This window comes from Varroa jacobsoni, unplaced genomic scaffold, assembly GCF_002532875.2.
Source record: "Varroa jacobsoni isolate VJ856 unplaced genomic scaffold, vjacob_1.0 scaffold_1403, whole genome shotgun sequence".
NCBI lineage: Eukaryota > Metazoa > Arthropoda > Arachnida > Mesostigmata > Varroidae > Varroa > Varroa jacobsoni.
The window spans coordinates 302,954-318,024 of NW_019214305.1; the positions used below are offsets into that span (position 1 = coordinate 302,954).

Sequence of the window (15,071 nt, forward strand, 5' to 3'; positions counted from 1 at the left end):
TGTTGAGTTTTATCGGAAATAGCTCCGCATATGACCTTCATAAGTTTTTTATGTGAAAGCTAGCTCGGTTTGCTAATGACAGAAGATGTGACGTTACTGTGGCAGGAGAAATACATTGAAACTGTATGAAAAAAGGAAGTCAAAAAACCTATGATGCAATGACCTGAACATGTGTGAACATTTGGACCATTACATCCAACGCAGTTTTTTTCACTTATGAACAGATATACATTCAGCCATTATCGTTACTCTTATCTAATCGATGACAATAGTACCATATGATTACAGATTATTTTAATGAGAATTTTAATGATTTTTACTACACATACATTCGTGATAAGGGTATGAAAAAGTCTACGGCTAGACTCATACGAAAAAAGCAGTCGCGATGAGAAATTACTGAGTGCGTGATAATATCAATGAAATGTACAGTTGACAATGTAGCCTAGAAGGTAAATAATAAGATAGCTTTACCCACAAAAATAAAAAAAACAAGAATAGAAGACGGTACACGAAGCAATGAGAAAACTGGACCACTTTCACCGTGCTACAAAAGTACAGACCTGTAACAGTTTCTCGATGGCGGTAGGGAGATGGCAGGGCTTGAAGGCACAATATCCACAAAAATCTTGCGACTTTATATCAAGATAAGTGGCCTTAACTGTCGTGAACCAAATTTGAAACGTGAACGGTTAAACTACTGATAGAAGTATGCGTTTTTCATTAAGTATTATTATTTTATGAGACACCCAATATTTCCGGTCAGTAACGTATCATCTTAGAAGTAAGATCATTTAATTCCTAGTTATCTGTATATACATATGCTAATAACAATCTATACAGTACAACATACACTTCTAAAAAACGCTTGACACCAATATTAAATCATGATAATTAAGATTATTTTATACGATTGAACTGACTCTCTATTTGTATCGCACTTGCTTCTAAGGGTAACACTAACAACAACTAACGATCGTTTCGTGAACACGGATACGATCAAAATCGGTTCGAATCCGAAATAACTCGGCCAGAGAAACGAAAGTCTTCCTTCTTTCGAAAAGAAACGAAAGTGACCTATGTATTCGCCATGCAGATATAATTCACCACTTCCTTGGCGTAAATATTTATTCAAAAGCATGACAGAAGCTAAAAACCGAAATCAATTTAGTAAACCAAATTAGTTGCACGGTAACAAATCAAAAGTAGAACATCATTTCTCATAGCAAAATCCTGTCATCATTGAGTTAAACGTTGCTGTTGCCGCTGACAATGGTTAAATAAGTCCTTTTGGGCTCAACAAGGCTTGTGCGTACTGTCCCCAAAATGGTAACATTATGACCGCACATCGTAGTCAATTTCTCGAATAGAGGAAACCATTGAAGGAATACCCAGCTGAATATGATTTAATTTATCAGGCGCCACCGCAACATTACATCGACCTCTTCTGCTGTAGGAGGCGTGCAGTTTCATAAGACTCTACTTAGCTAAAGGTAACATCAACTGAAAATTACTCCACCCATTCGCAATTGGCTGTTGCTTTGACGGTTACGCGTTGACGCTGCTCTTGCTACCGCTTCTTGTCGAGATATAGACCTAACAATAATAAGAGCTGTTGTTTATGTTTCGAGAATTTGATTTACATACTTCAACTTGAAGTACATATAATAAGTTAACTAAATGCCAAAGGTGTCGTACTGGATGCATCGATGAATGACAGGCGATAGCGAGGAACAAAAGTGGGTCCGCTTGGTTCATCGATATAGCCGAACTGCGGTACTTTAGCTAAAATTGGATAATTTTCGTGGTAACTTTCCATTCAATGTTTGTTTATTATACACGTATATCAAAACTAAGTAAAGCAACAGCACATGCAATAAAACATTCTTAAACATTCTGCAGCTTAGTCTCAAATACCATCAGCAGTTCAAGTTCGTAATGTAAATTAATGTATCCGAAAATGAAGTTTCCATCTTTCAAAATTTTGAAGCATTCAAAAAGATGTATAGTTACCAAATTATAACATTTTGTGACTTTATCAATATCCTGTATTTTCGATTAGCTCCCATAACTTAGTTGGCGACAGCGTCTATTCTTGCCATACCAATAAAAGAACAATGCATTGCTTCTAAAGACATCTTAATATGCCCAGAAAAAGCCAATCACTCCCTGAATGTAACGGTGCAAAGTATCGCTTTCAATTCGAATGAAACCTATACCGACCTGGACTTTATGGAGTTCATTAATATTTCTGTAAAAGTCACACTTTCAATTACTATATGTTGGCCTATGTGAGCATTTTTATGACGTGCATCCAGTGATAATAAATATACGAGCCCTGTAAAAAAAAAAAAGAAAGTGTATTTCTATACCTATAGCTAACCGATAGCTAACAATATCATAAAATTTATTCTGAAGCAGCTTTCCGCGTTTTGTCACTCGTGAACAGTAAATAAATGTTTCCTTTGTCATTGTAATTCAGCACCATTAGTAATGCCTTCCGCTACATTTCCATTACAGAATCACCCACTCACCCTCCTAATGAGTAATGATCGCCCTCTGCTCAGGAAAAGCTGCTAGTCTCACACTTTGCGATGCCAGAGTTTAATTCGGCCTTGTTTTAAAAATTGAGAAACACTTCCACATCTTACAGAACTGCATTCTAACGTAGTCGAGGTACCGCCGCATACAATCACTATAAAAGTGGAAACATACACAGAGTAAGACTACCTGAAACTTAGAAGCCGAGAGGTAAATGCTACCGCAGGATGCAATGATATTTAAGCAAGTGATAAGTTTCTTGGTTAATATGTCTCTCGCTTAATTGGTCCTGTGAAATAGTATTACGTAAAATCAAGCAATTAGTTGCGTAAAAAACTATGCCCAATGCATTGTACTAGTATAATCATATTTTGAAGAGAATATAGGCAAAGTGAAACGCTTTTATCTCGACATTGCACACTACATGCAGACAAAAACAACAAGGGTCGAGAGAACGATACCACAGAGATATAGAGCGAAACTAGATACGGGGCAACGAGCGTTAGGTGTGATCGCTTTGTCCCGAGGAGAGTACATTATCTCCTGTATGGTTATCGGGATTCCCTAGCAGCGGGCTAGCGGTCAAATAGATGGTATCATATTTAATACGCTTAACAGCGACGATAAGAGTAGTGCAAGACGTGAAGTTGGTAACATATCAAGCATATAGACTCAATAATAGTCACATGGGGGGCATGGGGGGGGGGGTAAGCTCTCTTTAGTGAGTGAGTTTCTTACGAAAAAAGCTCCTGAATTTTTTTCCTAATTTCTCTAAGGTTTCTAATACTACGCTAGTTCGCAGAAAGATATCACATAAACTCTGGCTACATACGATCCTGTTTTATTCAATATGACGGCGTGGTCTCTTGATGGGAATTTTTATCACACTAAAAAGTAATCAGTGATTTATAAATTGTTGCCCCTAAATTTGAAGCTATTTAAGAAATTATAGTTCTTCTGTTGAAAGTATAGCAGCCTTGGTTTTAGAAAACGAGTACACTTTGTACTCATGATGGGGCCTATGCTTTTTGTTTAGTGTGCTCATTCCTGATATAAATGAGATATTCTTATAATGTATCATAAGTCATATATCCATAACTCGCAAATAGCAGCTGCTTATTGCTCTGGGACAGGATGCACGCAGTAGATCTAAGTGATATAGCACTTTCTGTCCGAGAGTATGTAGCTACGGTACTGTCTATCCAATGTATACATGTTTTATAATGTAAAAGCAGGAACGACGAGTAAACATTGATCGGTACTTAAATCAGGTTATTAGGTTAGCATCACTAATCATTGTAAATATTTGAAAATACTTTGTAAGCAAATAAATACTCTCAAGTCTTCCAAGCCTTGTTGAAGCCGCCGATGTCATTAAACAAATACTGAATCTTTGAAATTAACAGAGTTAGCCAGATTTCGCAGCCTTTTGTCTAAAGTGCATTCTAAAGCAGATATGTACACAGGCAACCACAGTTTTAGAAGTGGCCTGACAGTAGGGGCCAAACGATACAATTCTGCGATGAATTTTTAACAGGCTTCATAGTGTATGTACCCAGATAACGGGGTGTAATGGTTACTGTTAATTATTTTTTTTAACTGTGGAAGGCTTTAGGTGCATTTAATTACTATTCCTGTTTTTGCAGTGAAATTTATTTTGGGCTTGAATACAAATTTCGATGAACTAACAATAATCACAATGAATAATACGAGTTTCCACGAAAGTTTTAAAGTTGTTAGAGCAACGTGTCCCACGTAGACGAAAACCTAAACTTTCTCTTAGTGGAGAGCTCTAGCAATTCGCACAATGCGCAACCTGGAAAGCTTTTAAGGGTTCTGTTTCAAAATAAGGTCGATTTCTCAGGTGCTATCAGTTAGTTCTACTCTACTTTTTTTTTCTGTCGTCGACAGGATAAAATTGGATTTTCTTTTGTAATCGTTTCATCGTCCATCCACAGAGTGTTTCTAATCAGCTACAAAATGAATGTTGTCCTTTACCGTAAATTACGCGCAACAGGGCGACCTGTTACAGACTATCAAGTAAACGCTGATCAACCAGAATTATTCCTCATGCAAGACATCGATGGAACTTGTCGCTTTGTTGTTGTTTCGGACCGATGTCTAAGGCTTTCAGAAAAGGACGTTTGAGCTTTGGTGAGATTCGAAAATCGATCCGATGAACAAACCGGGAAAAATCAAATCGCTCTCATATACCACACAGATTAGGCTAATTTAATCAGAAGCATAAGCGGCCTAAGTCATCTGTAACAAATAGCTCAAAATATAACCCTAATAGCTACGCATACCAAGAATGCGTTGGATGCTGTTGGATCTTAGCTCAGGTTTCCTTCCTAATAATAATATTCTGTACGCATATCCGAATAGGTCGCCTAATGAATGAATGAAAGAACGATTGAAAGCTATAAAATGATATGTAAGGCACAATATTCGCACAAAAATTGTGTAATACAATATATATCCTAGAGCGCCAGCAAAAGGTGGAATGATTTCCATATTTTAAGCTCGCTGAGTGTAATAAATGAGACAATAAAATCATGACATGGCCACAGCTGGAGGACGGAAACCGTGTTCTGAATACAACCGGTTAGCAGCCACAATCACACGTGTCGGCATTAGGCGCACGAAATTCAAAACTGTAAACACCCATACTCCAGTTGCTTGTCACTATGTAGCTAAGAAAAGTTCCTTCGGGCAATGAAATACACACAATGAAAAAGACCAGTAAAACTAAAAAAATCCTTAATTTTAAAAAAATTACCCAGGAAGACAGAAAAATGCATTCCTGATGGTCCAAGTACTTTCATGCATTGTTTAACTATTCCGCGCTACAAACGAGCAAAACTATTACCCATAGAATATTCCGTAAGGTACTTGAGAACACGTCTTATACCATGAACATATGATAAATGCGCTCTGAGGATATTTTGCTTGACCCACTTTTAATCTGGAATGCCTCAGAACTTCCCAACTCTGAAGTCTCCTTCAGCTTTACTAGCGTAAAGTGCGCGTACCTCAACCTCGTAGCCACGCAGCCTTCAAGATATCTTTCCCGCTGCATTTCTCGCATTTTCTTCTCACTGCAGGAACATGTACTTGTGGGGCAGATCTTAAAAAAATAAAAATCTCCGCACAACGTCCCTATTACAGAACTATACCATGCAACTATTCCAAGGTCGGCCTACGATACAGTGCTCGCTTTGTCATCACCGATATTACTAGAACGAAGCTACTCAACCGCTTAAAGACAGCAGCCAATCATTCTCGCTTATTTTCTTACAAGAAAATATTTAGCTTAGTCGGAAAATCAATAAAAAAAAAAACGACCACTGGCTTGTTCAAAGCCCTGAGGATATTCGGGTTATGGATCGATAGAGTTACGAATGGTAAATATATGTGCATACCATACGGACTGGCGGGTTTGCCATACATATGTTTTTTGTCGTTAGTTTACGTAATTTGATTCTGTTTACATAATCTGATTAATCTGACCTAGGCTAAAAAGAACCATAGTTTGAATACCCATTAACAGTTATCCCGTTGGAATTGCCCTGCCCAGCCCCGCCTAATCCGATACCCTGCAGCAGTTAATTCATCAGTTCGCCATAACATATTCGCCAGGAGGCTCAACTCCAGATTCGTCTCGTTCATAATATATTGGCTTTGATATTTTACTACAATCTGATTAAAAAACTTTTTAGTGCTATCTGACCAACTCTGTTTCCATAAGCTGAATAGAGCAAACGTACATAAATCACGTTGACCTTTAAACGTTGCCATTGACAATTATTGTTGACATTTCCCTAGTTGAGTAGTGCTGTTGCACCTATTTAAGGCCAATCGTTACATTCTTAAAGCAGCAATCCTTAGGCCATTAACACAGACCGGCCATTCCAGGACCGCTACTGCCCTTTTTAGAAGTTCTCAACTGCAAACACTGCTCCGCAATTGGAAAGTTTCAAATCCCACAACATTTAAAATTCCGAGACACAAAGGTGTAACTTTATGGCTAATCTTTGATGTCATAAATAATAATATGCATAGCCACAGCGTAGGAAATGTTTTCTATACTAGCGACTGTAAATAAATGAAATTGAGAATGTACAAGTAAAACGCCCTGCCTTCAAATGCCAATATGAAAAAAAGAGGCAAGAGATCAGACTTCTGTTAATTTCTGAGACATTCTCAGACCACGTCCGGACGTATCAACAGGCATCTCGCCACGTTGAAAACGGTCATGTTTGACACAAACAACCATTGTATTTCATCACAATATTTTATCAGAATTTATAGCTAAAAAGCAACTTGCAAATTACCTATTTCCATGAAAGGTTTCCTGTAGACTTTGTGAGAAATCATCAGACAATATATAAAGTAGCATAGCTGTCTTGTGCATGCAAGCAAGCACGGATACCTTCGTACACATATACTACTTGCTACGTTGCCACTGTACGTATATTATCTAAGCCAGATCTAGCACATATAGCGACACGTACCTCCGTTGATATGGTCTATCTGAAGTAGACATGCTATGTCCTGCAGGACGCTCTTTCATATGTCCCATTCTTTTACCAGGACGAATTCACTATAAAAATTTCCCGTCAGTATGAATGAGTCAAATATATTTGTGAGAACCTGCTGCCTAGTTTCCATGCTTTACAAAATGCGCAATTTTATGTTTTATACAACATAAAAGGTACAGCTGTTCATTTTATTCGACTGCCTTATTGTCATATATTGGCCTGCGGTGGATAGACGTCAAAACAACGACATAAGGTAAAACCATACAACAACTTATCTTTCATGGTTGTCCAAACATGACCTTCATGGTTTCAGATACGTAAGGAGTTTCCATTGTCTTCTATTACCAATTTTAGTTCTTTAAATGAATATAGTCTTTTATTGTCAATTGAAACAGTGTGTAAACATGGAAGTTTCGGAGTGAAACGTCTCTATGGCATGAGTCTGGCACGTCTATGATATTATTTTAATAAACGAAAAACTCAATAAACGATTATCTCCCATAATCCCACCAATTCGCGCCGGTATTAAGCAACACATTTTTGCTATTCGCCGACACTAACAGATATTCCGCACACTTACTTGTCCTTCGTATAGATAGTCGATCGTTTTGAGCCAAAAGGGTAAGGCTGTCGCGTACTACCTAATTACGTGGCACTGGCGCTACCACCACTACCAACAGAGTTACCAAAGTATTTTAACTTATAATAATTTTATTATGTGGACCGTATCAAGACCGCACAGCTGTTTTCTATAGGGCTTCTAATCTATATTGGCATCAAAGGCGAAATCAGAAATTGAACGAAAATACAGTAATGGGTTGTAATCAGTTTAAGACAAGCTTGACTTTCTGTTGGTTCAAATAGTAAAGCCGTTATATAGATAATTCATATAAATGTAAACGTTATCCTAGGGCAGCTCAATGTTTTGCTAGAGTACCTTTCCCTGGTAAACTTCGGCCAATATGGACAAGTAAAGCAAGCACGTATTCAGTAAGCTGAATATAATCTACCAGGGAACTAATTCGTTCGCTTTTTCTGTTTTACATTTAATAAATATCGAACTACATATTAATTATGTTTCTCTCATTATGTCGCACGTCCCTCTATCTAGGTGTATATATACAAGTACTATTTAACGCATTGCACAATTGGTGTGGAGTTAATTTTAGGTCATAAAAAAGACGCGGCTTCTAATTTCACTGTTTTTTTTTTAAATAAACTAGGCCGGGACAGCACATTCATATAGCAGGCGACAGAGACGCCATTACCCGTGCGTGATTCAGATAAAACGCGTATCTTTACAAGAACAATTAAGTCATGCACTATAGTGTTCAATTAAGACAATCAACATAAGTTGTTTGTTTCTCCAATAAGGGAAATTTAGTCGAAGACTACGATTTCTATCAGTTGGTTCATGAATTGTGCTATTTCTCCACGCTTGAAGCCATACGCTTAGGATCTCAGATCGTATACTTATAAATAACAAAAATAAAAAGCTCTATTTTAATTACCTCTAACGGTGAAGCCAGATATTCCTCATAATATAATAAAAAATAAGAAAAAAAAAACTAAGAAAAAAGCCGGCACTACATGTTAGTGCGGTTCCTGTGTTTCTTTAAAACTGGAGTTCTTACTTTCATATCTTCAAGTACCTTCAGATCACTATTTGTGTAACATGGTACCAATGTTGTTTCAGGAGAGGTATCGCGCACCCTATATAATATACAAGCGAAGGTCGAGTGATTTTTTACTATAAGTTCTCATGGCTGTTTCGAGCTAAAGCTGCTGTAACGTAGTTCGACTGTCTAAGTTTACGAAGCCAACTCAGTCAATACCGACAGGCAAAGATCTGTTATCCGATGGTATCAGGAACTGGAGTGTTGAGACGATAATGCAGCTGGAATCTGATCGAAATCCCTTTTGTCTAAGTCTCGTGTTCGAGCCTAAACATTCGCATAAAACACTTTGCTAGCAAAGATCTTTGAAGGTCAACACTTAAAAGCACGCCTGTTGTTGACCAGGATTATATTGCTATTGCAGAGGGTAAGGATACTACCTAAATATTAGTTGCTACACCTACTGCCACCACCAATAGGCTAACGAGGGGTGCAAATATATATACCGGGAACTGCGTACTACGATTGGACACATTACCCGTGAAATAGATCAAGGCCTGAAGTTTGCTTGCTTGCTGGCCTTAAGGACATGCGAATAAATTATTGAAACAGAGACATGTTGGTTTTATGATGCGAAAGGTACCAAAATATCCCAATGGTATTTATAATGGCAGGGCGATTCGAATTACAGAGTGGACATTTCACAATGTCGTTAGCTACTAAATGTATTAAGTCGTGATACATTTTATAATAGATACAAAAATAATAATCATGATCACTTTATAGTAGACTGCATTGCATCATTCACATTTATATTTCCTATAGCTGTAACCGTCTGAATTGTTCTTAAGATTTATAGCATTGAATGATAGAAGCATCATGAAACCTAGACCAACTAAAGTTCCGTCTAAGATGAATTGGAATGTCAAATAACACCTTATAACCTCAATTTTTGATAAGTGTATTAGAAATGCCTGTTTTTAAGGTTACAATTCTACCATGGAGGGGGGACAGATTACGATAATCATCATCATCAGAAAAACTATTTTTATGTTTATTTAATTGCTTGATCAGCTTACGGTCATTATGAATACCTTGCCGTTTATTCGTATACCTGGAATACAGCAAATAGCTGTGACCTCGCTTTAAAATTCCAGTAAAGTGACAAACATTTATTTTTACACAGCCTATTCATGGGCCTATTTATAGGTAGTACTTCCATAAGACGGTGTTGATTTCCAGTTTGAGTAAAACTAATAATCCTGGAGTAAGCGCTCTACGGTTGTTATCACACAAAGAAAGAACAAAATGAAATCGACTATTATTAATGACCGTTAACATATAATTTTTTTTTACTCTTTTAAGCAACTAAAATTACTCTTTACATAAAGAAGTGTACTTTTTACAAGACTGGAACTAAATAAAATATAACAGCGGAGCGAGTTTTTGAATTTAACATATTGAATGTATTATAAGAAACTGGCTAACTAACTGACGTTCGAAAAAATTATAAACAATCCATTAGAGCTAACAATGTATTCAACCTGTGTTACTGCTGTTTCGAATCAAAGTAAGTAAATTCAAGCAAACATATTTGTTGCTCACCTCTTTAACCTTCTCGCGACGCTGTCGAGTCTCCTCATCACGTGGGATGCCTTGCCGTCTAGGGTCTATGATTGCCCTTCGCAGCACTCTCAAACCTTTTTTTTTGTCACTGGTTTTCCCCGTATTCACATCAATATGATTGTTCCGTTTGGCCTCAATATTTCCACTAACACCATTGTTATCTCCAGCTCCATTGCGGTTACTGTTCTCGATATTTTCCACCCTCTGGATCATGTTTTCGACCTGTTGCTGATTCACGATTTCGCGGAGATTCTCTCGCGGCCGGTTTCCATTATCTTGTACTCTACTCTCGTCGGCCTGGTCCAATTGCAACGCAACACCGGAAAGACTCTCACCTCGCCGAATCTTCTGTTCTAGTCGTTGTCTGTCCTGTTGTATATGAATGTCTTGCTGCATGACGACCTCTCTATGATGTGGGACATTGGGCAACAAAAATTCATTGACAGGCTTATCTAGAATCGGTTGTCGTATTGCCGAATTTTCAGGCAAGAAGAAAAACATCACGAAGCAGACACACATTGTCAACGCCATGAGAGCGAGGACGATTCGCCATCGTCCTAGGCCATAACCGAGGCTAATTGCCGTCCCGGCTGTTAATACAGGCGTGTACTTCGCATTACGGTGCGCAGATAACATCCTGTCGGCCGTGATTCTGGAGGTCGTCGTTGTCGATATCGTCAATTTATTACGTGTAACAATAAGTGATCGTGCAGATCAACGTAGGTGGTTCCGTAAGGCTTCAGCAGACTAAAGGTTTAGTACTGGGAAATTTTATTATGTGGCTGGTTAACATTTAAACATCTTATTGAATGCTAACTTGTTTGTACAAGTATTACGTGTTGCATCCTCTCGGTTGTATTTGATTACGGCGGAGACGGACAAATACTGCCACTTTCATGATATCTGCTACCTTGTGTTGATCATCATGAAAAGCTGATCTATTATTATTACTTGAGTATTAAGGTGTTTTTGTATATTCGGATTATTTCCGGAGTAACGATACTTTTTTAAAAACGTTGTTTACTGATCAGACCACTATGCTTATTAATAAAAGCTTGCGATTTATTTCTAGCCCAGTTTTGACTGGCTTGCTGCATATTTGTTTAATCCAAACTCATTTCAGCTACTTGTGGCAATTACTGCTAATAAAAGCTTTATTTCTTTTGTACACTGGACGTCACATTCGTCATTTGTTGCAGATTTCTCTTCTTACATGATGCTATGGATCTTCCCCTCTTTGGGCCAATGTCATTAAGTGATGTGAATAAGTAGGTAATGCATCTAGGCTATTTTAATGAAGGATATACGACATATTTCCATATGTGCTTTAAAATTTTCATTCGATGTATTTAACTTGCGGGCGGGCGGGCGGGCGGACGGGCGGGCGGTCGTAGGATAACAACGCTTATATCGTTTCTTAACAAGCTACCTGGAACCGTTGCTGTCGTGAAAAGTCACCGTTTATATATATATATATATATATTAGCTGTAGTAGTTGCTAAGATTATAAAGGAGTCGCTTAGTGCTCGTTGTCATTTATTGTAGCAGCACACACACTTATCCACTGTGGACCGGTTATCCATAAATCCGCCCCTATACAATAAATAGCATATGGCATTTGCGCCTATCGAAAAATGCTGCCGCCGCCGCCGCCGTCGCCGCCGACGAGAACGATGGACGACGCTGACGGCGACGCGGAATATTGCAATACGATTAGCTGGCCGGAACGCACATCAGAGGTCTCTCCTCTATCCCTGATCAAGCTGACCTTTGGCGTAACGTGTCGTAGTCTCTATCCGATCTGTCAAACGTGAAGCTGGAATAAACAGATATCTGTCTTGGTCACCCAAACCGAGTTCTTTGCCGTATCAGCTGAACGAACGAGCAATCGGCCACCCACGAGTGTCGTTACTTTCAGTAGATGGACGTGTTCGTTTCTTGCAGCTGCTATGAGCTGTCGACGAACCGTTGATGCAATGATTGCTACTGAAATCCTTACTTCAGCTGATAATGACTATGACCTTCCTGTAAGAGGTTTGTTGCTTTCTGTCCCTCTAATCTCCTGTGCGTCGTCACTATATTGATTGCTTGTCTGGTATCTTTCGAAAATGTTGTGACCTAATATATCTCTTCTTTCGTAGAACACACCTTTCTTTTCGTATATATGCTATCAGCATTTGTCACTCTCGTATCATGCGATGTACCTTCACGATTAGACGTGTACGTGTAAAAGTCATCGAGCACAGATCGAATGCCATTAGCTACTTAGATAGCCAGACAGGCACTTCCAGCATATAGCACAGTTCAGGAAATGTGGACACAAATCAAAGAGAACAACAGCAGCAATCGGCCATACGACGGAGACAAAAACAGCGGGGTTTGGGGAAATGAGTCCCCAGAGAGCACTAATAACTGCAGACACCAGTGCAACGATGAAGATGTTTCAGCCGACACAAAATTCCATTGAAGTCGTCAATTTATCGTCTTTCCAGCTGCTCAGACCACTGGCCATTGAACAGGATCTGAAGATTGTCGATCTACAGCAACTGAAAAAAATATAATCTCAGAACTGGACCACCCAATCACGGCCACTTCCGCCTCTCAGTACACGACAACAACAACAATTTGTACCACTTAGTTGGGTGGACAAGGAGTGGGCCGAGAGCCGGTTATGAGCTAATTTGTAAATAGCGGAGCCCACACACGTAGTGAAAGCAGTCAGTCAGAACTGCTGAGTTTGTCGGCCGGCTGACCAACGCAAGCGGTGACTCCACGGTTCCTTGATTTGTTCCAACGAACCACCATCGACAAAACTACCCCAGAAATGAAACGATCAAGCGAATTAGTCAATTTGAGAGGTCGACGATGGCGAGAATGCCAACTTAGGTGAGTAAGAAATAACGTCTGTCCATCCGCATTCTGTCGCCGAATAGATCCAGCAGAGATAGTGCTACTTTTGCTCTGCTACCGCTGTTGCCGCCATCCCCACCCCCCAATTCAGCACAACACTCTAGAACCCAGCAACAAGCAGCATTTATCCAACGAGACTGACTTTAGAGCAGCGCTCATCATCATCCCACTAATAACAATGTTATTAAGAATATCTATAATGGCGGTAGTGGTTTGCTCGTTTGACAGCACCTTTCTACCAGTGATTCAACTTCCTCTCGATCTCGACTGAGCGAAGGAGCGGCTGATTGACTGACGAACACCATTAGAAACGATTAGTTAGCACGACCACCATCACTGTACCGCTCAGTTACCGCTCGCTCTGCCAACATCAGCCGTCGAATTAAACAGCAACGCTAATATCAGCCACGGAAGCAACAACAGTTTCAAGCAGACGATTCGAGGACATGAGTGAGGGAAGCGGCATTGAAGGAAAGGGTAAAGATAGATACAAGTGGCAGAAATTTCCTAGTGTAGTCGGAAGAGGACGCCACTGGCTGCAGCACTCGTACCAGTTCAATTTGCATTACGACTACTTATTTAATATACATGTAAATATTAATGTTTCCGGTAATTTGACCTTCAATACAAATTTAAAATATTTAGTTTTATTGAGTCAAGAAATATAAGAAGTATGTCAAACAGATGGAAGGCCGGTACATCACTGCCCCTACTAGCTGGTCTGTGTCTCCACTGAAAGTAACATATTGAAAATAAACCCGGTCTCTTGTCTCTGCTTAATTACATATAAAGATAGCCATTTATATATATATATATATATATAATCTTATGCTGCCTGCATAAGCCATACTATATACTTGTATGTTATGCCACTGGCCGTTATTCTTATGCAAGAATATGAAGAGATCGTAATCGACCTCTATCATTTATTCGGAAAGAAGCAATAAATAAGTAATTGATGTACAGGATAGCACTGTTGATACAATTATGAAATGGAGTAGGATATCTTAGCTTCCAGTAACATGATAGTTTCTAATATTGGACTGAACATATTAAAATCTTCTCTTCCAGTTTTGCTCAGTTAGTATCCTCTATGCTCAATGTTTGTAGAAATTGAGTATTATTAATGCTTGTTTGACACATCTAGTAAGTTACGGCTAGATAACACACACGAAATAACAATAAGTATAAAACAGGGAGGTTGTTCAAATCGGTGCAGGGAAAAAAATTTAGAGAGTAAAAAAGGCCTAAAACATGACGTCCGTATTCTACGATAATAGGGGTAGTGTTATACAGATGTGTTATACTTTCAGAAAATTATTTCTTGATAAGTTTATTACCTTTTTCGCGTTAGCTAAAGGTTATTCAAAATAGATTCGAATGACCTCGGCGAATGCAGTTCATCAAAATACAATTATTTAAAAAAACGCAGGTGTGTCTTACTAAGATAATGCTATTAAATATACTTCAAAGGCTGTTACGTAGGCTCGATGAATGAAAACACTTTTACTTTATTGGCAACTATTAAGGTCGACATAAAAATTCTGAATCCGTGCGTTGCAGCACTGCTGCCGCCGTCAGCATACATTATACTGGGTATATCGTAATTGAAGCAATCACATCGAAAGGCCGTGTACTGTTTTATGCTATCGCTTGCTAAATGTTGTCGATGCTAGTTGAAGTGCTTTAACAATCGCCGTTTGCCCCGTTTATGACACTGCTGCAACGTTAAAAGAGAGAGTTCCTCAAGCATTTTTTTTAAAAAAGCGTCTGCAAGTCTGTTTTGTTGACATTGACCCGTTTCATCTGTAAACCCATATGGCGGGCTCGCTGAAGT

General features: G+C 38.8%; 1 protein-coding gene across 1 annotated transcript in view; it reads right to left on the reverse strand.

Annotated features, from left to right (window-relative positions):
* Positions 1 to 13,469, reverse strand: part of alpha-Man-Ia (alpha-Mannosidase class I a) — a 42,404-nt gene extending 28,935 nt beyond the window's left edge. Inside the window, exon 1 of the mRNA XM_022849420.1 lies at positions 10,304 to 13,469. Coding sequence (XP_022705155.1) covers positions 10,304 to 10,960 — 657 coding nt within the window. The 5' untranslated portion in view covers positions 10,961 to 13,469. The remainder of the gene's footprint in view (positions 1 to 10,303) is intronic.
* Positions 13,470 to 15,071: the final 1,602 nt, after the last annotated feature.